Source organism: Pongo pygmaeus, chromosome 1, assembly GCF_028885625.2.
Source record: "Pongo pygmaeus isolate AG05252 chromosome 1, NHGRI_mPonPyg2-v2.0_pri, whole genome shotgun sequence".
NCBI classification, from domain to species: Eukaryota; Metazoa; Chordata; class Mammalia; order Primates; family Hominidae; genus Pongo; species Pongo pygmaeus.
In genome coordinates, this window is record NC_072373.2 from 98,987,938 (window position 1) to 99,014,518 (window position 26,581).

The window sequence follows — 26,581 nt, forward strand, 5'->3', positions numbered from 1 at the left end:
GACTGCTGTGATCCTCCTCCCTTGGCCTTCCAAAGTGTTGGGATTACAGGTGTTAGCCACCATGCCCAGCCCCCAATAAATATTTATTGAATGAATGAATGGATGCATGATCCATTTTCAATAAAGCATGCTAATGGTTATTGGTCAACGGTATATGGCATAGTCTGCGCTAGATCTCACTGGCTGGGAGAATAAATTGACAGAGATGGGAAAATATGTTGGAATTTTTCAAAGGTTAATAACAATATACATAATGTAAATATAACATATAAAATGAATTATAGTAATTACACGACAGCATAAAATAGGATTTGAGTTTCATGTAGTCTTTTGGTGATTGATCCCATAATCCTAATATGGGCTTCTCCAGATCAGGTCTGGAAAGTCTTCCCAAGTATTTTCAGAAGGATTAGTGATTCTTCTCATTCAAATAATGAAGTCCTTCCTAAGCATCCTACACTAGTGGAAATCACTCACATGGTTTTGGTATGAAATGGAATGAAACTGGGTGGTGGCAGTGTGTGTGTGTGTGTGTGCACATGTGCACACTCACACGGACAGGTGCATACAATTTGGAATGCCTACTTCCACTGCCTATTGTCAGTCTGGTGGTTTAAATGAAGTGTGTATATAAAGAGCATGAATAAACATAGTTCTGGATTTCCCCTTTCTGCACCAAGTACCTTGATTTCACATTTGGTTTGAAGCAAATATTTGTGTATTGCTTAAATAGCAAACATTTTCAAATATTCAAGGAAAATATTACATTTTTATAATCTCAGAAAGCAATAAAGGACAAAATTTCTTAGCTACCTGAAAAGAGGTAGTTTTTGTTTGGGGAAGAATAAACAGGTGGATGGTTGTTTGAGTGGACTAACCAATTTCTTTGAGCCAACCCATCTCAGCCTTGATTGGAGCAAAAAGCATAAGGATGTGGAGCGTGTGGTTTCTTAGAACTGGGGATCTCTGCTGAATCTACTCACAATGGGAGCAAAGCAGTTTCCATCACAATAATCGCTTTAACAATCGTGTGCCACTTCCTTCCAGGATCCAGAAGGGCTTGAGGATCAAAATGGCTTTTAAAAGTTCTTCACTTAAACAAGGCCACAGCCACAAGGCTACTTGGCCGAGTGTCTCTTGAGAAAGAGTGAGTGCCATTTTGTTCTTTGTTCCAATGACAGTTGTTGGTGCCACTGGGCCTCACCACCTGGCCTGTGTCATGAAGTCTCCCTCTTGACTGGGTCTAAGCCTTGAGTGGAAAGTGGGGGAGCCTCCCAACACTTCCTTGGAAACTCTAGGCAAGTAAATTGGGGAATATTTTCTTTGGGAGTCTCATTTTTTCACCAAAATTTAGATATAGCTTCTGAAGCTAATTATTCTTTTTTCATTATAAAAAATGTTTTCCTTTATTTATTTATTTGCAGGCCCAGCCAAACTTGACTAGAAAAGAAGCCCGGGTAGGAGTTTGGATGAGCCCATGACGCGAAGCGCGCTCCGACCAATTGGGAGGCCGTGAAAAAGGGGAGGGCGGAAGTGACGAGCCGTATCCCTCCGCGGGGCGAGAGGGTCGGTGGGGGGAGTCGGCGTCTCTCTCCCCCGCGCCAGCTCCCGTACACGGAGCCGCATTCCTTGGCCCCCCCACCCCCTCCCTCGGGGCCCCCCCCGCCCCCCTCGGGAAAAAAATCCACCCCAAATCACTCGAACCCGAGGGAGGCTTCCTTTCACCCTTGGGGAGACGAGCTTTCAACGGTTACCTCTTCTTCGCCTCCCCCCAAGCCCCCGTCCCCTCCCCTGCTCCCACCCCCTTCTGGCGCCGGGTGTAAGGTCCCTTTAAGGCGACGGCGCCTTCCTTGGGTCAGACTACCGGCGGCGACGACCACGGGAGGTGAGTGAGCGAGCGAGCCTTCTCTCTCCCCACCCCCTGCTCCCGGGGGTTCCGTTATCTTTTCGCTCGGCGAGCCGTTCAGAGGCGAGACAATGAGAGGGGGATGGGGCCGGTACGCGCAGGGGTGGGGGCGGGGGGCCGGCGGTGCGCGCCCCCGCCCACCGCGAGTGGCGGCGCGGCCCGCGGCAGGGGCGGCCGCGGGGTAGGGCGCGCGAGCGCGAGTGTGTGTGCGTGCGCCCCGGGCCGCGAGAGCCGCGCGAAGGGCCGGTGGCGGAGGCCCCTGCCTACCGGCTGGCCGGCCGCCCCCGCCCCCCGGCGCCCGCCGCGGCGCGCGCGCGCGCACTCGCGCCCCACGGCCCCGCACACAGCCCGACGTCCACACGCACGCTCGGCGCGAGGCGTCTCGGAGGAGTGGGCGGCGCGGGCGCGGGCGGTGGCCCGCTGGGGAAGGGGCGGGGGCGCGGGCGGCGGCGAGACGGCGGGGCGCGGCGGGAGGGGCCGGCGAGGGGGCGAGGCCGTGCGGCGGAGGGGGCGGGCGGCGGCGGCGGCGGCGGAGCGGCCCCTGGGGGTGGGGGTGCGCGGCGCTCCCCGCCCCGTCCCCGCTCCGAGGAGTGGGGCGCTCGCTTTGAGCGGGAGGAGGAAAATAAGTGATTGCTGAGCCGATCCCTTATGTAATTTCTGCTTGGTCTAATAGTACATCCTAAGCCTCAGTGCACTGCAGCTAGTTTACGAAATCTCCTCCCTCGGTCCCCAAATTTCTTTTGGGATGGCGCCGTGATTTATAAAATGGAATGGGGCGGGGAATCTATTTTCTGGTGATTATGTCCTGCCGCGGTGGGCGCCATGTTTATCCCGGGGACTATTTTCTTTAGATTCTTGGCACCTTTTGCAAAGGAGTACTGTCATTGATCTACTTGCTTTCCGTCTTTCTGCGTGTTGTTCTTATTTCCTTCCTCTCCAGATGGGGGATTCTCCCAAACTGCTAGTAGCACTTGTCTTAGACATTCTTAGTTCAGAAAAAGGTAGTGCTGATGAGTCCTCAGAGTCATTTAGTGGCCAGTCTCATTTTCGAAATGGAAACTAAGATGCAGTTGGAGACGGCGTAGCCCGTCCTCCAAGCCCGTAGACACCTCTTACCGTAGCTCAAAACTCCACAGAAATGGGGTTTTACTTTTTTTTTTTTTTTGAGACGAAGTTTCACTCTTGTCGCCCAGGCTGGTGTGCAGTGGCACGGTCTCTGCTCACTGCAACCTCCGCCTGTCGGGTTCCAGTGATTCTCCTGCCTCAGCCTTCCTAATAGCTGGGATTACAGGCATGTGCCACCACGCCCGGCTAATTTTTGTATTTTTAGTAGGGACGAGGTTTCACCATGTTGGCCAGGCTGGTCTTGAACGGCTGACCTCAGGTGATCCGCCTGCCTTGGCCTCCCAAAGTGCTGGGATTACAGGCGTGAGCCACCGCGCTCCTGGCCAGGGTTTTACTTCTGTAGGCATTTACCCAACTAGAGGAAAGGGAAACAGAGGGGGCAGGGAGGGCTGCTCTTTGGCAAACGATTTATTTTGAGACACCATTGTTCAGGGTCTGAGAGCTTGAACTGTGAATTCGAACTGTTAGCACAATCGTTCTCAACTTCGGGGTGCATAAAAAGTAACTTGAAGGTGGTTAAACGTACAATTTGGGGGGCCTCATCCCCCAAATGAATGGAGCAGAGGGGGGGGTTGTCATCTTTGCATTTTCAAATGAGCAGTCCTGCGGCTGAGACTGATTAATGTAACCACTACATTGAAAATTACTGGTCTGACATAAAAGTGTTCAAGATGTTGAAACAAGTGACACCTTGTGCCCTTGATTTCATTCCCTTTTCCATAGCTGTGTTGGTGGTGTATCTCAAACTAAAGGAGGTAACGGAATGGACTCTTGGGACGAACGTGATTTAGAGTTTCCACTCCCATCTTGAACTAGTGGCATAATGTAGGAAAGCAGTTCTCAAAGTGTGGACAGATGACCCATGGGGATCTCCTCTTACCCTTTCAGGGGAGCCTCAAGGTCATAACTATTTTCAAAATAATAGTAAGATGCTATTTGTTGTTTTCACTGATACACTGATGGTTCGAAAGCAAGGCTGGGTAAAACTACTGGCGGTACCTTAGCACAAAGCAAGTCGGTGGCACCAAACTACTTACTTGAGAATGCCCTTGAAGCAGTAAAATTCATTATTCTGTTTTTATTTTTTTGAGACGGAGTTTTGCTCTGTCGCCCAGGGTGGAGTGCAGTGGCACTATCTCGGCTCACTGCAATCTCTTCCTCCCTGGTTGTATTTTTAGTAGAGACGGTGTTTCGCCATGTTGGCCAGGCTGGTCTCGAACTCCTGACCTCAGGCGATCCACCTGCCTCGGCCTCCCAAAGTGCTGGGATTACAGGCATGAGCCACCGTGCCCGGCCTATTATTATTAAGTCTTAGCTTTTGACTACATGTCTTTTTAATTTTTAAGAATTTGTGATGAAATAAACATGGATAAAGCATTTGTGCTGCCTACGGAGGTGTGATTGTTGTCATGAGGGAAAAGCATTTGTGAGATTGGATTGTGAGTGGCTTATTTCATGGAGTAGCATTTTTACTTGAAAGAACGACTGGTAGACTATGGTTTTTCACACTTAGTATTTGGCGGATTTCTTGAAAATGAAGTGAGCTTGTCACTTTTAGGAAAACAATTGACAGTATTTATTACCAGTGATAAAATTTGGGTGAAAATTAGAATTTTTAAAAAGTTGACAGCTGGAGTTTGACAGCTTCCTAGTACTTAAAAGACTTTCCTTATGATATCAGTGGTTAAGGACTGCAATATTTAAAAATGTTGTATAATGAAATATGTTATTTGGAAGATGGGCATAACTTAGTAAATCTATATTTTGCAAATGACCAATGCATGATGTTGCAAAATCAAGCAAAGGTAAAAGATCTTTTGAAAATACCAGATAAAGCAATGGATTTGAACAGTAAAAAAGTGAATTGATGTGGTTTCAGATTCCAAAATGTTACTATCCTTTAAGAAACTACTATTTGGCCTAGCGTGGTGGCTCACTCCTGTAATCCCAGCACTTTGGGAGGCCAAGGCGGAAGGATCGTGTGAGCTCAGGAGTTGGAGTTGAGCCTGGTCAACATAGTGAGACCCTGTCTCTATTTATTAAAAAAAAAAAAAAAAAAAAGAAACTACCATTTGTTGAGTTTTAGTATTTACCAAACACAGTTATCTGAAAAGGTTATTAAAATACTTCTCCCTTTTCCCACTAGATTTTCATTATATACTTAACCGAAACGACATATAGCAACAGACTGAATGCAGAAGTAACTGTGAGAATCCAACCATCTTTTATCAACTTAGACATAAAAGAGATTTGCAAAATGCAAAACAGCGTTACTTTTCTCACTTTTTGGAGGGAAAGTATTTTTTGTTGAAATGTTATTTATGTTAACTTGTAATGGGCTAGTCCTAAAATACATTGATAAATATTAAATTTTAAAATTTTGAATGTGGTAAATGTGGAAAGATAAAATTCACATAAACAAAAGATCTTTGGCGTCTTCAATAATTTTAAGAGTCAAAAAAATGAGAATCATTCGGTCAGTCCTATGTTTCTGCTCTTTACATCATTCATATCTAACTCCCTTGAGGAACTTTGGGAGAATTTATAAATAGTTGAAATTGATGGAAGAGGCAGTGACCTGGGGAAGAATTCTAAAGCAAAAGCTTGCTTTGAATCCTAACTGGGATATTTACTAACTGTAACCTTGAGGAAGTTGCTCTAAACCACTGTTTTGACCTTATCTGTAAAATACAAACTTTAGAGCTGGTTGATTACAAATCCTACAGCTGGTTAATGCCTTTGTCATAATATCAATATGGTAACATTTTGATAGATTCTTTGGTATTCTTGTTTGTGGTATTAAGCCATATCCACAAAAACTTGTCTTTTTTTTTTTGAAGTGGAGTCTCGCTGTATTGCCCAGGCTGGAGTGTAATGGCGCAATCTCGGCTCACTGCACCCTCTGCCTCCCGGGTTCAAGCGATTCTCCCCCTTCAGCTTCCTCAGTAGCTGGGATTACAGGCACGCGCCACCACACCTGGGTAATTTTTGTATTTTTCTAGAGATGGGGTTTCACCATGTTGGTCAGGCTGGTCTCAAACTCCTGACCTCTTGATCCACCCGCCTTGGCCTCCCAAAGTGCTGGGATTACAGGTGTGAGCCACCGCGCCCAACTGAAAAACATATTTTTATATGTAACCAAGGGGAGGAGAGCAGAAGAGAGACACTAACCTATTGCTAGGTTTTAGCAGAGTTAAAAGAAATTGAAAGCATAGAAATGGAATTTAGGCAACACACAACTGTCATCGAAGAAAAGCTTTCCATCATAGTATAGATATTTTTCTTGGGAAAGGGACTCCTGAATATTGAACCCCTTTAAAAAAGAGAACTTGTTGCTTACTTTACTTGTTTTAGTAAAGAGCACAGAACTAAATATTTGGGTGTTTCTTGATACAGGATTGGCTACCAGACAAGAAGAAAGTATTTTGAGTTTGGAAATTTTAGGTTATTAAGACTACTTAAAACTCTTATGATTCTTACACGTGAGGTACAACAACAGTTAGATGTTGTGAGGGACAAAATGGGCTGTGCAAAAGATTGGATAAATAAAAGCTTATTACATGTTTAACTATAGTTTTATACACAGATTAAGTATTCAGCCCTATAGGTTTTCTGGTATTAGTCCTTTTTAGAGCCAAAAATTGAGGTAACTTGAAAACATAATTACCAGTTATGTTGAGGATTATCATTGTTTATTTTTCACCCTGGAACAAGAAAGTGGTATTCTTAAAATGTTTGTTTTCTATAAAATATTTTTCCTGTTCCAAATGTTCTTTTTATGTTGATTTTTGGGCAGGTATGTACTGGCAGTAAATTGAAAACGTTAGATACCAAATTCTTCATTTCTGAATTCTTCATTCTTCATTTGTGGACTTTACAGCTATGAAAGAACAAGACAAAGGAATTCAGAGCCTCAAGAACCAAGTATGTCAGGATAGTTGTAGAAAACAGATCTTTTTCTCATTTTCTTTGAGATGAAGATAGGCAACATTTGCTGCCCATTAAATACCTTAAAAGTATATAGGTGTATCTGCGGGATTCTTTTTGCTGCTTTTAAATAGTACATTGTTTTAAAAGATCTGTTGTTATCTTGCCTTTACAATTATATAGACTTTTATTGACCAGCTGATCATATAGGGCCTTAGTATAAAGTAGACTACCATATTCGCCAGGATTTAAGAAATAATCCCCTTCCCTCCAGGAGGGTATCTATCTGGTACTCCCATATTATGGATTGAAGGATGAGACAAGAAACTGAGTATTGCTAATAGTTCTGTGTGAGCCTGCAGTGTTAAGTAAAACCTATTGAGTGCACAAAAAAATAATGTTACAATTACTACAAAATAGAGAAACCACCTAGGTTACCAAGATGTCAAATAATGGATTAATGGAAGAAAGTAATGTACCTCCTTAGTAGCCTACATAATCCACCTTAATTTGTTATTTGTTATTTAACTATTTTGCTATGTCTTAAGAAATGTATATTAAGTGAAAATGGATGCATAAAAATAAAAAAAGAGAAATGTATATACAAGGTACATGAAAATTGGTCCTGGGAATAAATCAAGAAATTCAGCCAACAAGGCTACCAGTTATTTAGCAAATACCAAAGAGATACGGCAGAATGTAGCAGTACAGAATATCACAGCTAAGATATGAGTAGGTAGTTCCACTCCCTTCTACCCCACCTCAGTTTTTATTAAAATTTCACGCATGTGAAAAGGGGGAAAGAGGCTGGGCGCAGCGGCTCGCACCTGTAACCGAAGCACTTTGGGGGGCCAAGGTGGGCGGATCACGAGGTCAGGAGTTCAAGACCAGCCTGACCAACATGGTGAAACCCGTCTCTACTAAAAATACAAAAATTAGCCAGGCATTGTGGCGCATGCCTGTAATCCCAGCTACTCTGGAGGCTGAGGCAGGAAAATCGCTCGAACCTGGGAGGCGGAGGTTGCAGTGAGCCAAGATCACTCCAGCCTGGGCAACTGAGGGAGACTCCGTCACAAAAAAAAAAAGAAAAAAGAAAAGGGTGAAAGAATTCTGCAAGGAACACTTTAACTATCCACCACCTAGACAGAATGATGTTTTTTTTTTAAGACAGTCTCGCCCTGTTTCCTAGACTAGAGTGCAGTGGCGCCATCGGCTCACTGCAACCTCTGCCTCCCGGATTCAAGCGATTATCCTGCCTCAGCCTCCCGAGTAGCTGGGACTACAGGCACCAGCCACCACGCACGGCTAATTTTTGTATTTTTAGTAGAGACGAGGTTTCACTGTGTTGGCCAGGCTGGTCTCGGACTCCTGTCCTTGTGATCCACCTGCATCGGCCTCCCAAAGTGCTGGGATTACAGGCGTAAGCCACTGCACCTGGTGACAGGATAATTTTTAATGTTTTGGCACATGCCAAATATTTTTTGAAAGTTGGCATACTAGTATCTATAAGAAAATATCAAAATAGCCCACCTGTAGTGACAACTACTTGGGAGACTGAGGCAGGAGGATCACCTGAGCCCAGGAGGTTGAGGCTGCAATAAGCCATGATTGTGCCACTGCATTCCAGCCTGGGGGATAGAATGACACCCTGTCTCAAAAAAAAAGCCAAATATCTATGTATTTGCTTAACCCCTTGAAAGTCACTCTAAAGATATTTCTATTAAATATTTTGTGCATTTCCTAGGAATAAATACATTCTCCTACATGAATATAATATGATTATACTTTCTTTTTAAAAATTTTTTAGAGGGATCAGTTCTGTTTCCCAGATTGGTCTTGAACTCCTGGCCTTAAGTAATCCTACCACTTCGGCCTGCCACCACGCCCGGCCATCACTGACTTTACTTTTTTTTTTTTTTTTTTTGAGACGGAGTTTCACTCTTGTTGCCCAGGCTGGAGTGCAATTGCACCATCTCGGCTCACTGCAACCTCCACCTCCCGGGTTCAAGCGATTCTCCTGTCTCAGCCTCCCGAGTAGCTGGGATTACAGGTGCCCACCACCACGCCCGGCTAATTTTTGTATTTTTAGTAGAGACTGGGTTTCATCATATTGGTCAGGCTGGTCTCGAACTCCTGATCTCAGGTGATCCACCTGCCTTGGCCTCCTGAAGTGCTGTGATTACAGGCATGAGCCACCGCATCCAGCCGAACATTGACATTTTTAAAGAGACTATATTAGTTTTATAGAATGTTCCATATTCTGCATTTGATTATTTCCTTCTAGAGTGTCCCACCTTCTGGATTTATCTCATTCTTTCTTTGTGGTGATACTTAATTTGTTCTTTTATTGCTGTATTTCTTGTAAACGCAAAGTTATATTTAAATAATGGATTTGGGCCGGGTGCGGTGCCTCACATCTGTAATCCCAGCACTTTGGGAGACTGAGGCAGGTGGATCACCTGAGGTCAGGAGTTCAAGACCAGCCTGACCAACATGATGAAACCCGATCTCTACTAAAAGTACAAAATTAACCAGGCATGGTAACGCACGCCTGTAATTACAGTTCCTTGAGAGGCTGAAGCAAGAGAATCGCTTGAACCCAGGAGGTGAAGGTTGCAGTGAGCTGAGATTGCGCCATTAGGCTCCAGCCTGGGCTACAAGAGTGAAACTCCATCTCAAAAAATTAAAAAAAAAAAAAAAGTTAAATTAAAATAAATAAATAATTGATTTGATTCAGGTTAAATATTATTGTCAGTAATACTTCATATATTGTTTTTGGTTTTTCTTGTTTATTTGTTTGCAAAAAAATGCCATAGACAAAACAGCTGCTAACTAATGTGAATTATTAGTCAATAGTTTATTGGTTAATGTTTTTCTTTTTTTTTTCCCCTTTGAGACAGTCTCCTGCCTCAGCCTCCCGAGTAGCTGAGATTACAGGCGTGTGCCACCACACCTGGCTAATTTTTGTATTTTTTTTTTTCAGTAGAGACGGGGTTTCACCACGTCTCTGGTCACGGTCATGGCCAGGCTGGTTTCAAACTCCTGACCTCAAGTGATCCACCCACCTCGGCCTCCCAAAGTGCTGGGATTACAGGCATGAGCCACTGCACCAGGCCTGGCTAATGTTTTTCTATTTAAACATATTAAGATCCTAACCTTTGGCTTTTGAGATACAGAGCTACTGTAACTTTTAAGTTCAACCATAAATAAGATTTTTGAGGAAGAACATAGAAATAGGTTTCCATTTTGTCACTTTGAGGCACTGCTCTCTGCAAAAATGATTTGGAAGTTGAAGAAGCTAGAAGAGTTTATATGTAGCAAAAGTAACCTGTAGAGGAATTGTAAAGGGGCCACAACTAGAAAAAATTTAGAACTGGGGAGGCTGGGCATGACTGCTCATGCCTGTAAAACCCAGCACTTTGGGAGACCAAGGCAAGCAGATCACTTGAGTCCAGAAGTTCAAGACCAGCCTGGGCAATATGGCAAAACTCTATAGAAAATACAAAAATTAACCAGGCGTGGTAGCACATGCCTGTAGTCCCAGCTACTTGGGGGGCTGAGACAGGAGGATTGCTTGAGCCCAGGAGGTCCAGGCTGCAGTGAGTTGAGATCACGCCACTGTACTACAGCCCAGGCGACAAAGACCCTGTGACCTAAAAGTTGTCAGATGAATATGAAGATAAAATCAAGTTCCTGGCTGGGTGCTGTGGCTCATACTTGTAATCCTAGCACTTTGGGGAGGCCAAGGAGGGTGGATCACCTGAAGTCAGGAGTTCAAGACCAGCCTGGCCAATATGGTGAAAACCCATCTCTACTAAAAATACAAAAACTAGCCGGCCGTGGTGGCGGGCACCCGTAGTCCCAGCTACTTGGGAGACTGAAACAGGAGAATTACTTGTACCCGGTAGGTGGAGGTTGCAGTGAGCCGAGATCGTGCCTCTGCACTCCAGCCTGGGCGACAGAGCAAGACTCCGTCTCAAAAAAAAAAAAAAAAAAATCAAGTTTCACAGGTAGGTGATTATAGGATGAAACAGACTAGGTATATATGGGTTTTATAAAATTTTTTTTAATGTATAAGATATAACCATTTGAATAATTCATAAGAACCTTGTTCTGCTCTGTTGCAGAGTTTTTGAGATGGAGTCTCGCAGTGTCTCCCAGGCTGGAGTGCAGTGGTGCAGTCTGCAAGCTGCATCTCCCAGGTTCATGCCATTCTCCTGCCTCAGCCTCCCGAGTAGCTGGGATTACAGGCGCCCGCCACCACGCCTGGCCAATTTTTTGTATTTTTAATAGAGACGGGGTTTCACCGTGTTAGCCAGGATGGTCTTGATCTCCTGACCTCATGATCTGCCCGCCTCGGCCTCCCAAAGTGTTGGGATTACAGGCGTGAGCCACTGTGCCTGGCCTGAGAGGACAAATATTTTTAAAAAGAAATGATAGTTCTTTATGTATAGAATGTGGGATGATTTTTAAAAATTGCCCTCGTTTTCAGAACGTGTATTCAGTTTGATCAGTGATTTTCAGTCTTGGCACTATTGACATTTAGGGTCAGATAATCTCCAGGCTATCCTATGCATTGTAGGATGTTTTGTAGCACTCCTGGCCACTACCCACTAGATAGGTCAGTAACACCTCTCCTCACCCCCACCCTGGTTGTGACTACCAAAAATGTCTCTAGACATTGCCAAATGCCCTCTGGGGGGCAAACTTGACCTCTGATAAAATTCACTGTCAGTTATGAAGATTCCTTAATTATTTATTTATGTCTTTTATGAACTAGGGTTCCCTTTATGTAAGCTAGGTACAGGTGTCGAATGAATCCCTTCTGCAGATGTAGTGTATAGCTTGGGCGGTGCCTGATATATGTTGGAGAACACTGGAATATGATGAAATATTTTAGCACTATTGGGAATTTAATTGAAGCTTAGAAATGAGCTCTTGTTTTGAAAGTAAAGGTGTAGGCTTTCTGCTGTATCTAAATCTCTGTTTTCCACCTCTGCCACTACCCCCTCATGCATTTGCTTGAAAAAGATCCTTACTAGCTTAGGAATAGTTGAGAATTTTGTTTGAAATGTTTGACATGATCTGTCTATATCTTGTGTTCAAGGAAAGATAGTTTTGCTTGCATGTTTGTTTGTTTTTGAGAACAGGGTCTTGCACTCCAACAGGGTCTTGCCCAGGTTGGAGTGCAGTGGCTCGATCACAGCTCACTTCAGCCTCCACCTCCTGGACTTAAAGAGATTCTCCCACCTCAGCCTGTTGAGTAGCTGGGACTACAGATGTGCATGCCACCAACACCCTGCTAATTTTTCTATTTTTTATAGAGATGAGATTTCACCAAGTTGCCCAGGCTGGTCTCGAACCTCTGGGCTCAAACAATTAGGGCTCAAGCAGTTCTCCCACCTCAGCCTCCTGAAGTGGTGGGATTACAGGCAAAGAAAAGATAGTCTGGAAAAGTTACTTGCTAAAAGGCTTGATTAAACGAAATGTGTCCTCTTTGTTAGCCTTTGATTGTTTGATTATATTTTTCTTAAAATGTATCTTTTTAAAATAATTTTTAAAAAATTTTAATAGAGATGAGGTTTCTCTATGTTGCACAAGCTGGTCTCGAACTCCTGAACTCAGGTGATCCTCTCGCCTCAGCCTCCCGAAGTGCTAGGATTACAGATGTGAGCCACCACACCCGGCCAAAATTTCTTAACTACATATAAATTCTCTTAATGATTTAGGTATTTTGTTAGGGGAATACATACAGTCAGGATAGGATAAGAGGGGAAGTAATGGGTGGTTTAATAAATATATGACAAACATTTCAAGTAAAAATTTCAGGAGAAAGATTTTTTTTTAGGTTTCTAAGAAATATATTTGTGGATGTGGAATTTTTCTGTCAGATGACGTTAAGAGCAAAGTTGAAGATAACTAATACTTGGGGATTCATAGGGAGGTAATTTTTTATTTAAAATGAGCGAGAAGGACCCTAGCCTTTTATTGTGGTCTTGGAAACTCATTCCCCACCAGTATCATTCCTTGAAGAAATGGTTGGTTCTAGGTCTGGGGCAGGAAATGTATGAGATGAGCTGAAACATCTTGACTATCAGCAAAGATTTTATGAAACGATACTAGGGTTGTGTCAGAAGGACTCAGCAGCCAACTGAAGACGTTCCCACTGGCCAAAATAGGACACATTGAGTATCTCTAAAGATAACTGCATGGATCAAAACACATCAAAAGCTGGGCACAGTGGCTCATACCTGTAATCCCAGCACTTTGGGAATCCGAGGCAGGTGTGTTGCTTGAGTCCAGGAGTTTGAGACCAGCCTGGGAAACGTGGTAAGACCCCCTCTCTATAAAAAAAAAAAATACAAAAAATTAGCCAGACATGGTGGCTCTTGGTTATCCCAAGAGTTAGTTAGCTCTTTGTCCGAAGAGTTACTCAAGAGGTTGAGGTGGGAGGATTGCTTGAGCCTGGGAGGTCGAGGTTGCAGTGAGCTGAGATTGTGCCACTGTACTGCAGCCTGGATGACACCACATCTTACCAAAAAAAAAAAAAAGAGAGAAAAAAGAAATTGGGATGGTGACTAGATATTTGATATTAAGGGATTATCAAATTTTTAGGCATGTAATGGCAATACAATTTTTTTGTTTTTAAGATGGAGTCTTACTCTTGTCCAAGCTGGAGTGCAGTGGCGCAATCTTGGTTCACTGCAACCTCCGCCTCCTGGGTTCAAGCAATTCTCCAGTCTCAGCCTCCTGAGTAGCTGGAATTACACACCTGGCTAATTTTTGTATTTTTAGTAGAGACAGGGTTTCACCATGTTGGCCAGGCTGGTCTCAAACTCCTCACCTCATGTGATCCGCCCGCCTTAGCCTCCCAAAGTGCTAGGATTACAGGCTTGAGCCACCGCACCCAGCCATGCAATTTTTTTAAACTATAGTCTTTAAAGTCCTTGTCTTTTAGAGCTACATACAAAAATATTTATGAATATGATGTTTTAGAGATTTGTTTCAATATAATACAGAGAAGTGGGGGCATAAATGAAGGAATCCATTTTGAGTTGATAATTTTTGAAACTGAGTGACGAATACATGTCTTAACTTTTTTATTCAGTTAAAATTTGTATCTCATTAAAATTAGCAGAAAAAGAACCACTACAATTTTGATTCAGAGACTCGTAGTTGTAGTATGAAAATTTGCCTCTTCACTTGGTTGCAGTATGATTCCCAAATTTACTGCCCATCCAAGTTTTCCTTTTTTTTTTTTTTGAGACGGAGTCTTGCTCTGTCGCCCAGGCTAGAGTGCAGTGGCATGATCTCAGCTCACTGCAACCTCCACCTCTCGGGTTCAAGCGATTCTCCTGCCTCAGTCTCCTGAGTAGCTGGGATTACAGGCATGTGCCACCACACCTGGCTAATTTTTGTATTTTTAGTAGAGATGGGGTTTCACTGTGTTGGCCAGGCTAGTCTCGAACTCTCAACCTCAGGTGATCCCCCCAACCCCAGCCTCCCAAAGTGTTGGGATTACAGGCGTGAGCCACCGCGCCCGGCCGTTTTCCTCTTGATGTAGCACTGTATTCACTATGGGCTGGCTTTTAATATCTGAAATTCACATTTTTATTTGGCAGTTTTGAAATAAATAATGAGAAATTAAAATGCCCCTTAAGGATTACATTTCAACATAATTTTTTTAGTGTGATAAGTATCCAGTCCTTCATAGCAAGAAATTAGGGAAGAGGGAATAAAATTCGTTGTTTTTTTTTTTTTTTCCCCTCATGAGGAAGATTTGGTATGGAAGGAGGTTAAATGTGTGGAACGATAGTTTGGGAAGATGTTTTTTTTTTTTTTTGAGGAGGGCACATTTTCAGAATCTGGATATACATGTTAACACTACATATTTAGTAATTCCTGTTTTCTTTGTTCAAAAATAGTTGAAAGGGTGTCCTTGCCATGATCGGGGCTAAAAAAAAAAAAAAGTTGAAGGGAGACTGTATGCCATGGATCACTTGAAAGACCACAGAGAATGGTGGTGTTTCTTGAGAATCTTGGTAGAAATATTAAATACTGCATTTTATTATGTTAGTATAAGATTTCCTTTTGATAACTAGAAAACTACAAGAAGGATCTAAATTTGTATTTTCTATTTTTGGTTTGCTGAGTATTTACATTAGGTTGATATCTCTGTTGTATCATATTTTTGACCCTGAGTTATAGATGCTGAAAGTGAAAGGAATTGATCACATCCTGAGATAGCAGAGTGTAGGTCAGAATCAAGGACAGTTTTGAAAAATTTGGCTTCAGTGTCTTTCAGAGATGCTTTGTGTATAGGTCTGTGAAATATGTTCAATCAGCAGACCTAATATTTTCTGAGTTGACAAGCCTTATTAGCTAACTCCATCTTCTATGTTGTTAAAAAAAAAAAAACATGAAAAATATTTCCCCATAAGTTGGATTTTCTTTTTTTTCTTTCATTTTTTTTTCTTTTTTTTTTTTTTTGAGACAGAGTCTGGCTTCTGCTGCCCAGGCTGGAGTGCAGTGGCGTGATCTTGGCTCACTGCAACCTCTGCCTCCTGGGTTCAAGCGATTCTCCTGCCTCAGCTTCCTGAGTAACTAGGATTACAGGCATGTGCCAGCACGTCCGGCTAATTTTTGTATTTTTAGTAGAGGTGGGGTTTCACCATGTTGGCCAGGCTGGTCTGGAACTCCTGACCTCAGATGATCCGTCGGCATCCCAAAGTGTTGAGATTACAGATGTGAGCCACTGTGTCTGGCCAAGTTGGATTTTCTTTTCATTTTGAGTCTTTTAATTTACATTGGATATCTTGGCAGTACTCATACCTAAGGAGAAGAGATATTTTTCTCACTTGATTAAAAAGTAGTTAGGACATAAACATCTTTCTTTGCCGTCTTTTCAGATCTACCCTTTTCGGTTATTTCCATTTGGTTTTTATTTTATTTTGTAGGGATGGGGTATTGCTCTCCAGCTCTCCAGCTCAGGCTGGAGTGCAGTGGCACCACTGCAGTTACTGTAACCTCGAGCTCACTGTAACCTCGAACTCCTGGGCTCAAGTGATCCTCGATCCTCCTACCTCATCCTCCCTAGTAGCTGGGACCACTGGTGTGTGCCGCACACCTGGCTAATTTTTAAAAAAATTTTGTAGAGATGGAGTCTTGCTATGCTACCCAAGCTGGAGTTCTTTCCATTTCTCTCAAAAGGTCAAATGGAAGAAATTTCAATATTCTTATTAAAATTCATTGCTTTATAAAATAAAGAACTGAAACTCTTAAGGTATTATAAATACTTAAGATAAAAGAACACCCTTTTGGATATGCTATTAAAATAACCACAGGCATGACATTGAAAACCAAAATTTGTATTCTGATAGCTCTTCATATTCCAAAGCAAAGTTTTCATATGTATGGAGAGTTTGCTTGTAAGTGGTCAGGACAAAAGTAGGTCCTTGAAAACCATCGGCAGAGGTTATTATCCGCAGTTTATATTCATTCTGCTGGGTGTTGGATATTTGCACATTAATTATCTGTTGACTCTAAGCTCTCAAAGTTATACAGCAAAGAACAATGGAATAAAATCAAGTATTTAAGGAAAAAGTTTTTGAAAATATCATATTTTGTAGTGGAATTAGACTGGAAAACAAAGGCATGTGTTGTCTTTGTCTCAAAGAATACCTGTGATACGGATTTGATTTCTTTTTAATTCAGTTTCTGGCTTAGTATTGTCTTCATATAATTAAGCCTGAAAATAAGAGAATTTAAGTAAGTTGATCCCTTAGCTCTTTTTCTTTCCTCACCCCCTTTGTGGCTTTGGTTTAGAAAGACAGAAATAATTAAAATAGAAGATTAAAGACCAGTTAGAATCCAGTTAAGCACTTTACCCATTAAAACCTAGACTGCCCCTGGCTATAGCTGACTCACTGGGGCACTGCAAGATTATTTTCAATTTTCAAGGGAAACAATGCCATCTGTTGGGCATCTTGCAAACTGCTACTGTCAGGTTGTATGGCCCTAACTAAATACTCAATAAACAGAATGGTTAGGTTGGTTGTTTGGTTTTGGTTTTCGCTTATGGATATAGCAGCAGAATTACTAAGACACTAAGGACACTTAGAGCCTTTGCAGTAAAGGCTTTGTTTGAACATTGAGCAGTAATAGTACTCCCGTTCCAACACAAAGAAACTGACCCTTAGTAAACTGTTATTGGAGGGCAGAATAGCAATAACTCTTTGTTTGCAATGCAGAGATACAGACTTTATTTATTTATTTTTATTTTATTTTATTTTTTTTTGAGGTGGAGTTTTGCTGTTGTTGCCCAGGCTGGAGTGCAGTGGCATGAATTGTGGCTCATTGCAACCTCCACTTCCCATGTGCAAGTGATTCTCCAGCCTCAGCCTCCCGAGTAGCTGGGATTACAGGCATGCACCACCACGCCCGGCTAATTTTGTATTTTTAGTAGAGATGGGGTTTCTCCATGTTGGTCAGGCTGATCTCGAACTCCCGATCTCAGGTGATCCGACCTCAGGTGATCCACCCACCTTGGCCTCCCAAAGTGCTGGGATTACAGCGTGAGCCACTGCACCCGGCTCAGACTTTAATTTTTTAAAGGGACATGTAATTTAGGCAGTGTTTTCAAATTAAGGGTTGACTCCAAAATCATAGTGGAATGGCCTCCAGGATTTCCTAGACTAGACGTACAAGGTAGTAGTAGGACTGGGACTAGAGTGTGACAAGTGAGGTTCTCATCTTAGATGCAAAATTTAAAGGAGTACAGAGAGGTTCAGTAATCATAATAAATGCATTTTAATGCATCATTTTGAAAGATCAATATTAATGCAGAACAATCCGTAATGAACAGAATATCTATTTTAAATAAAGACTGAATGCGATCCTGCGCTTGCTTGACTCGCCTCACTGTCCTCATCCTAACCCTGGCCCTGGGTATTACACATTAAACTTTTTGTTGTTGTTGTTGTTTATGAGATGGAGTCTCTATTGCCCAGGCTGGAGTGCAGTAGTGCCATCTTGGCTCACTGCAACCTCTGCTGCCTGGGGTTCAAGCAGTTCTCCCTGCCTCAGCCTCCCAAGTAGCTGGGATTACAGGCACCTGCCAGCGTGCCCGGCTAATTGTTGTGTTTTTAGTAGAGATGGGGTTTCACCATCTTGGCCAGGCTGGTCTTGAACTCCTGACCTCGTGATCCACCCACTTCAGCCTACCAAAATGCCGGGATTACAAGCATAAGCCACTGTGCCTGGCCTAAACTTTTATAATCCTAATTTTTTTTTTTTTTTTTTTTTGAGACAGAGTCTCACTCCGTCCCCCAGGCTGGAGTGCAGTGCTGTGATCTCGACTCCCTGCAACCTCCGCCTCCTGGATTCAAATGATTCTCGTGCCTCAGCCTCCCAAGTAGCTGGAATTACAGGGGCGCACTGCCATGCCTGGCTAATTTTTGTATTTTGAGTAGAGACAGAGTTTTGCCATGTTGGCCAGTCTGGTTCTCTAACTCCCAACCTCAGGTGATCCACCTCCCTCGGCTTCCCAAAATGTTGGGATTACAGGCGGGAGCCACAATGCCCGGCCTGTAACCCTAATTATTAAATAATTTGCTGTGGAATGGATTCTAATATTCAATAATAAAAGTTGTAATTCTGAACCTTTGGAAATGGAGGAAGGCTAGAGGATATGATAAAGGAGCCCAAGGAGGTAGGTTACCAATGGAGTCAAAGTTCTGATTTCATATTTGGTATAAAGCAATATCTCCTATTTTTAGGCCCATATCTTATTTGAATGTTTTTCTTGTAGCATGGCGGACACCGACCTGTTCATGGAATGTGAGGAGGAGGAGTTGGAGCCATGGCAGAAAATCAGTGATGTCATTGAGGACTCTGTAGTTGAAGATTATAATTCAGTGGATAAAACTACCACAGGTAACAAAAGCTCTTCTGATCTTAGATGGTTTAAATAAATTAAATTGAGTGGTATTTTGGTTAACAAAGTGTGAGATGGAAAAGGACTTTAAGAATCCAGGGAGACCTCATTGTGGCACTCACTGGTGCTACCTTTTTTCCCATGCTCTAGTCTGTGAAAACCTCAGTTTCCTCATCCATATAGCTAGAAACTATATATTTAATTCATCGAAAACATTGGAAGGTTGGATTAACCAGTGTTTATCAAATATCTAGCAGTCTTCTTACTAAAAGATGTATGAACAAGAATTCAAAGTGGTGGTGTGTGTGTGTGTGTCAGTGCTCATTTATGTACCCAGTCAAAAATAGGTTCCCATAGTCTTGTTTTTTTGTTTTATTTTGTTTTACTTGAACTTGGTTTCCTTTGTGAGTGGAGTAGAAATTGCCTTGTGTCTGCCTTCATTGACAGTTTACAAATTTAGGCTTGTTAGCTTTTCTTTCATAAAGGTGATACTGCTGGGTCAAATTCTAGATTGCCCTGAATTCAGAAAATGGGTGGTAGTTCTTTTGCTCCCCTAAATTGTACCAGTTGCTCTTTATTTTTATCTTTCCTGTCTTGAGACCTGAAGATGGCATTGGTTTAGGCTGAAATAGGGCACAGTTCAGGGTCTTTTGGATGGCTTAATATGCATGATTATGAATACCACTAGTGGTAATAATAAACCTTTGAGTCCTAGAGGTTTGCTAGTGCCATGTAAGCAAAGATTAAAATCCCAGTTCAGTGGGCTCAGTGATGTAACTTAATTAACCAGGAGATGTGAGACAAAGAAGAAGGGATTGTGTTTAAATGGTGGACTAAGGGTTGAGTAGGAGGAGAAATCACATGAACAGTTGGATTTATGAAACAGGAAACTTTTTGGCTATAGAGACCCACAACAAGATGGAAAGGGAAGATTAGAGCAGTATCCTTTAGTGTCATCTGTCCCTGTCTCCAAGTGACTATGCCTCCCCTTCCCCACAGTTTCTGTGAGCCAGCAGCCAGTCTCGGCTCCAGTGCCCATCGCTGCCCATGCTTCTGTTGCTGGGCACCTCTCTACATCCACCACCGTTAGTAGCAGCGGGGCACAGAACAGCGACAGTACAAAGAAGACTCTTGTCACACTAATTGCCAACAACAATGGTAAGTGGGATATTGGGAAATAATAATCCTGGGCTAGAGGGGTGAAAGAATAAAAAAGGTCTCAGGGATAGCCATACCTGTTTAGTTAGGTACCGATGTAGTTCTACTAGTTGGAAAATGAATTTAGTAATGATTCTCTGATATGGAAGTGATTTCTGTAGATGGTGCTGTTCCTTCTAAGTTAGTGCTGACTCGATACTGGTGTTTCAAGTGAGAGAGCAGTAGATTCTTGCTACTGGTAATTTCTCGGAGAGAAAATGTCAACCCAGAATTCCTAACTGTCAAGCTTTTTTTGTTTGTTTGGTTGGTTGTTTTTGTTTCTTTAATGAGAAAAATTCCATTAGTTTGGTAAGAATTTTCCCAGGGCAGTTCTGTATTTTCTCTGGCAGATTCATTTGTTTATTGGTTCCTGAGTATGGAAGATAGGATAGAGTTGTTGTCTACATGAAAGAAATGGTGAAAGACTAGTGTTTTTAGTGTATTTTATTTTATTTTTTTAATAGGCTATATAGTATTGGTTTCTATTTAATTTCTGATGTCTATTTCTACACTACTAAGATGAGTTGTTGACCAGTTATGTTTCAAGATTCGTAACTGAAGTAGGCACTTTCATAGAGTCATTGCATTGCTGCAAGGGACTTTATTTTTTAATTATTTTATTTCCTTTAAAACTAAAACAGCTTTAGTACTACAAAAATAATATATGCATTGTAGAAAAACTATAAAGTAAAAAAAAAAAATCAAAAGGAAGAAAAAATGTTTAACCATAATCCCACCACCTGAAGATAACTGATGGTTACTTTTATTCTGTACGTATATTTATTTTAATATACATCTATATGTTATATGTGGTGATTTTCTTTTTACAAAAAAAGATTATACAAGTTGTACATTACTCTGCCTGCCTTTTCCCCTTAATAGTGAATATCTTATTTTAATAAATAGTCATCTATAACATTTTTGATGACTGACTGTATTTCCCATTATTTGATTAACTTATTAACAATGGGTTGTAAGAGGGTATATTGCTATTTTAAAGAGCTTCAGTGAACATTCCTATCTCTGTACCTTTTCTCGCATTGTTAATTAGTTCTGCAAATATATTTCTGAAACAAATTGTTGGCTCAAATGTCATCACAGTTTTTAAGAATTGTGATCAGTATTGTTCCTGGATTGGCCATCTAGAAATGTTGTGTCAGTTTATATTGCTGTTAGAAGAGAGTATGGTTTTTAATTTGGGAATGTAACCATTTATATATGCATTCCCCTATTGTTGAACATTTATTAGGGTCCCCATCCTTTGTGATTACAAATGATGCTGTGGTGAATGTTTTCAGGCATGTGTCTTTGCCCACTGTGTAAAACATATTTGCAATATAAAGTCTTAGAGGTGAGATTTTCTGGATCAGGTGTTTATAATTTGATAGACATTGTCAAGTTGTCCTACTAGGTTGCTCTAAATAAGTGCCCACCAGTAGCTCTTTCCCCGCATTGTTGCCAACTTTAGGTATTATCAAACTTTAAAACCTCCATGATTTCCAAAGGTTTTCAGTATTTGGGTACTGAAACTATGATGATTTTATGGGGAATCTTTAGACTTCTAAAAAACTTATAAATGGGGTCCCTTGTATACGTAAAGATGGGGAACCATTTATGTAAAGATTTCTATTATTTTACAGATGTGGAAACTGAGGCCTAGAGAGTCTAAATAATTTGCTTTAGTTATAAGTAATGATAGTTGCTAAGTGACTAAACTGTATTTGAATTTTCTGGACTTCAAAGCTTTCGGGATTTCCACTGTATTATATTGCTTTCCTGTGTATTTCTTTTTTTTTTTTAAGCCAGTCAAATTTAGCAGTGGGGGAGTTGTATACCAACTTTAGTGACACTAAGGTTTATAAGTTCTGATAACCCACTACCACAGGACTAGTCCTATGTGTCTCTTAAACTGTTAAAGTTCTGTTAGCAACCAGCTTACCTAACCTTTTCTTTGATCCCAGGGTTCCAAGGCCCATACTGAGATGGCTGTGCATCTTTTTTTTTTTTTTTTTTTTTCCCCCCGAGACGGGATCTCGCTTTGTCACCCAGGCTGGAGTGCAGTGGTATGAACACAGCTCACTGCAGCCTCAACCTCTGTGGCTCAGCAATCCTCCCATCTCAGCCCCACAAGTAGCTGGGACTACAAGCACATGCCACCATGCCTGGCTAACTTTTGTAATTTTTGTAGAGTCAGGGTTTCACCATGTTGCCCAGGCTGGTCTCAAACTCCCAAGCTCAAGCGATCCTCCCTCCTTGGCCTCCCAAAGTGCTGGGATTACAGGCATGAGTGAGCCACCATGCCAGGCCAGCTGAGCATCTTATGACATGCTGAGATGACCTAGTCTCCTTGACTCCTTGAATGTACCCTTGATTCTTGAGCCTGCCTATGGCCAGTGTACTAATTTTTTCTAAAAAATATAAATTGACTTTATTTACTTCAAAAGCCTCTAATATTTAAATTAAAATGTTAAGCCATAACCCATGTTCATGAAAAAAAGAAGACAGTGGGTATAGACTGGTAAGTAACCACAGTCTTGTGTATTCCAAAAAAAATTCATCCATAGATAAGCATAAATTAATTGCAATTGTCTAATTTATTTCACTTTATATATCTATATAAAAAATACATACAGTTCTGTAAGTTTTTTCATCAGATACTCTTGTTTTTTCTTTTTTGTTTTTTTTGAGATGGAGTCTCCCTCTGTCACTCAGGCTGGAGTGCAGTGGTGTGATCTTGGCCCACTGCAACCTCCACTTCCCGGGTTCAAGTAATTCTCTTGCCTCAGCCTCCTGAGTAGCTGGGATTACAGGCATGCACCACCATGCCTGGCTAAGTTTTTTGTGATTTTAGTAGAGATGGGGTTTCACAGTGTTGACCAGGCTGGTCTTGAACTCCTGACCTCAGGTGATTTGCCCACCTTGGCCTCCGAAAGTGCTGCGATTACAGGCATGAGCCACCACGCCCAGCCTAGGAACTCTTGAAATGCTAGTCCAACTTTAAGGATATGGCTTTAGAATAAAGTGAATGAGAAATATTGCCTCTTACAACCCAGTTTCCCTTTAAGCCTTCAGTTTAATTGTATTGATATATTATCTGCTTACTACATTAGTAACATAGCAAATGAGAAATAACATTTGTTTTTTTTGAGACAAAGTCTCACTCCGTCACCCAGGGTGGAGTGCAGTGGTGCAATCTTGGCTCACTGCAACCTCCGTCTCCCTGGTTCAAGCGATTCTTATGCCTCACCCACCCTAGTAGCTGGGATTACAGGCATGCGCCACCATGCTTGGCTAATTTCTGTATTTTTAGTAGAGACGGAGTTTCACCATGTTGGCCAGGCTGGTCTCAATTTCCTGACCTCAAGTGATCCACCCACCACGGCTTCTCAAAGTTCTGGGATTACAGGCATGAGCCACTGCTCCCCGCCAGCAAATGAGAATAATTTTTAAACAATTCAGTATTGTTTCACTTAGTGTACTTTAAAAAGTTTAGAAATTTAAAATTTAAAAAAAATTTGTGGTCTCAGAAGAGGGAAAGATTTCTTAAACCAAATACAAAAACAGAGCTAACCATAAAGGGTAAAACTGATAAATAGAACATTAAAGATGTGATTAAAAAAAACACACACACACGGAGAAGACAAACCACAAACTGGAAGGTGTTTGTGGCATGTATTACTTTTTTTTTTTTTTTTTTTGAGACGGAGTCTGTACTCCAGCCTGCTTTGTTGCCCAGGCTGGAGTACAGTGGCGTGATCTCAGCTCACTGCAGCCTCTGCCTCCCAAGTTTAAATGGTTCTTGTGCCTCAGTCTCCCGAGTAGCTGGGACTACAGGTGCCTGCCACCACACCCGGCTAACTTTTGTATTTTTAGCAGAGACAGTGTGTCACCATGTTGGCCAGGCTGGTCTCAAACTCCTGACCTCAAGTAATCTGCCTGTCTTGGCCTACCAAAGTGCTGAGATTACAGACATGAGCCACCTCACCTGGCCCTCGAAAAGTTAAACATAGAGTTACCATATGACCCAGCAGTTCTCCTCCTAGCTGTATACCCAAGAGAATGGAAAACGTATGTTCACATAAAAATTTGTGCACTAATGTTCATAGCAGTATCATTTGTCATAGCTAAAAGTAAAAACAACATGTGTCCATAAATTAATGGATAAACAAAATGTAATATATGTACACAATGGAATATTATTAGCCCATAAAAAGGAATGAAATACTGATACATTCTATAACATAGATGAACCTTGAAAACATAATGCTGAGAAAGAAGCCAGACATACAAAATTAGCCAGGTGTGGTGGTACATGCCTGCAATCCCAGCTATCAGGGAGGCTGAGGCAGGAGAATTGTTTGAACTCAGGAGGCGGAGGTTGCTGTGAGCTGAGATCGCACCACTGCACTCCAGCCTGGGCAACAAGAGGAAAACTCTGTCTCAAAAAAAAGAAAGAAAAAAGAAAGAAGCCAAACACAAAAGGTCACATATTATATGATTCCATCTATATGAAATGTCTTAAATAGGCAAGTCCACAGAGAGAGAAATTAGATTTGTGGTTGCCAGGGGCTGGGAGGAGAAAAGAATGGGGAATAATTGCTAGGGGAAATGAGGTTTCTTTTGAGGGCGATGAAAATGTTCTGGATCTAGGCCGGGTGCGGTGGCTCACGCCTGTAATCCTAGCACTTTGGGAAGCCGAGGCAGGCGGATCACCTGAGGTCAGGAGTTCGAGACCAGCCTGGCTAACATAGTGAAACCCCGTTTCTACTAAAAATATGAAAAACTAGCCGAGCATGGTGGCATGTGCCTGTAATCCCAGCTACTTGGGAGGCTGAAGCAGGAGAATTGCTTGAACCTGGGAGGCGGAGGTTACAGTGAGCTGAGATCGCACCACTGCACTCCAGCCTGGGCAACAAGAGCGAAACTCCATCTCAAAAAAAAAGAATAGAAAAGAAAATGTTCTGGAACTAAATAATGATGATGATGGTTGCACAACCTTGGGAATATACAAAAAAAAATCACTGAATTGTGTATTTTAAATGGGCAGTATGTGGATTATATCTCAAAGCTGGGTTTGGTTTTTTGTGTGTGTTTTGTTTTTAAGGAAGTATCAAGGCTGGGGTGTGTGGCTCATACCTGTAATCCCAGACTTTGGGAGGCCGAGGTGAGCAGAACATTTGAGGTCAGGAGTTCGAGACCAGCCTGACCAACATGGTGAAACCCCATCTCTATTAAAAATACAAAAAAATTAGCTGAGTGTGATGGCACTTACCTGTAGTCCCAGCTACTTGGGAGGTTGAGGCAGGAGAATCGCTGGAACCTGAGAGGTGGAGGTTGCAGTGAGCTGAGATCACGCTACTGCACTCCAACTTGGGCAACAGAGCAAGACTCCATCTCAAAAAAAAGAAAAAGTGTCAGGAATAAAATTTTGGAATATTTTTACTATTCTGTTTGATGTTCTTTAGAATTTACTACTCAGTATTTTAAAATTATTCCTGTAGTTCTGACTGATCTTATGTTTGCATAGGAAAGAAACATTATGAGGTGAAATAAACTATTGCTTAATTCTGAGCTGTGAATGATGTGAATTTAATGTTATAAATTTCTTACAGTATAACTAATTATGGTTTTCAATTCCTATTGTATTTAGCCCTCTATTTCTGGGCTTTAAGGGTATGGAAGTAAACTTAAAAGAATGAAGGAAGGCTGGGTGCGGTGGCTCACGCCTATAATCCTAGCAGTTTGGGAGGCTGAGGCGGGCGGATCGCCTGAGGTCAGAAGTTTGAGACCAGCATGGCCAAATAGTGAAACCCTGTCTCTATTAAAAACTACAAAAATTAGCTGGGCATAGTGGTGGGCATATATTCCTAGCTACTTGGGAGGCTGAGCAGGAGAATCACTTGAACCTAGGAGGCAGAGGTTGCAGTGAGCTGAGGTCACACCATTCCAGCCTGGGTGACAGAGCAAAACTCCTTGTGGAAAAAAAAAAAAAAAAGAAAGAATGCATGAAGGAAAAAAATCAAGAGAGAGCAAACTTAGAGGGAGAAAGTTAGTTGCATAATTCTTTGATTTTTTTTTTTTTTTTTTTTTGATAATGTGCAAGGCGGGCAGATCGCAAGGTCAGGAGATCGAGACCATCCTGGCCAACGTGGTAAAACCCTGTCTCTACTAAAATACAAAAAAATTAGCTGGGTGTGGTGGCATGTGCCTGTAGTCCCAGCTACTTGGGAGGCTGAGGCAGGGGAATCACTTGAACCCAGGAGGCAGAGGTGGCAGTGAGCCGAGATTGCGCCATTGCACTCCAGCCTGGTGACAGAGCAAGACTCTGTCTCAAAAAATAATGTGCTTGATACCATATGACGTCTGAAGTACAGAAGAAAACTCATGGAATTAATTGTCAATGAGGTGGATTGTTTTGTTTCATTTGTTTCTTAGGTTTTCTTTGTTTTGTTCAAGATGGGTTCTCACTTTGTCACCCAGGCTGGAGTGCA

General features: G+C 42.0%; 1 protein-coding gene across 8 annotated transcripts in view; it reads left to right on the forward strand.

Moving 5' to 3' along the window:
* Positions 1 to 1,517: 1,517 nt before the first annotated feature.
* POGZ (pogo transposable element derived with ZNF domain) overlaps positions 1,518 to 26,581 on the forward strand; it is a 56,634-nt gene continuing 31,570 nt past the window's right edge. For 2 of the 8 annotated variants that reach the window (XM_063663422.1, XM_063663431.1), the window contains exons 1-3: positions 1,518 to 1,885; positions 18,768 to 18,892; positions 19,893 to 20,051. In XM_063663422.1, coding sequence (XP_063519492.1) covers positions 18,769 to 18,892; positions 19,893 to 20,051 — 283 coding nt within the window. In that variant the 5' untranslated portion in view covers positions 1,518 to 1,885; position 18,768. Of the gene's footprint in view, positions 1,886 to 6,108; positions 6,956 to 9,988; positions 18,669 to 18,767; positions 18,893 to 19,892; positions 20,052 to 26,581 lie in introns of those variants that run through there. The other 6 variants (XM_063663432.1, XM_063663435.1, XM_063663429.1 and 3 more) reach the window with 5 other exon arrangements.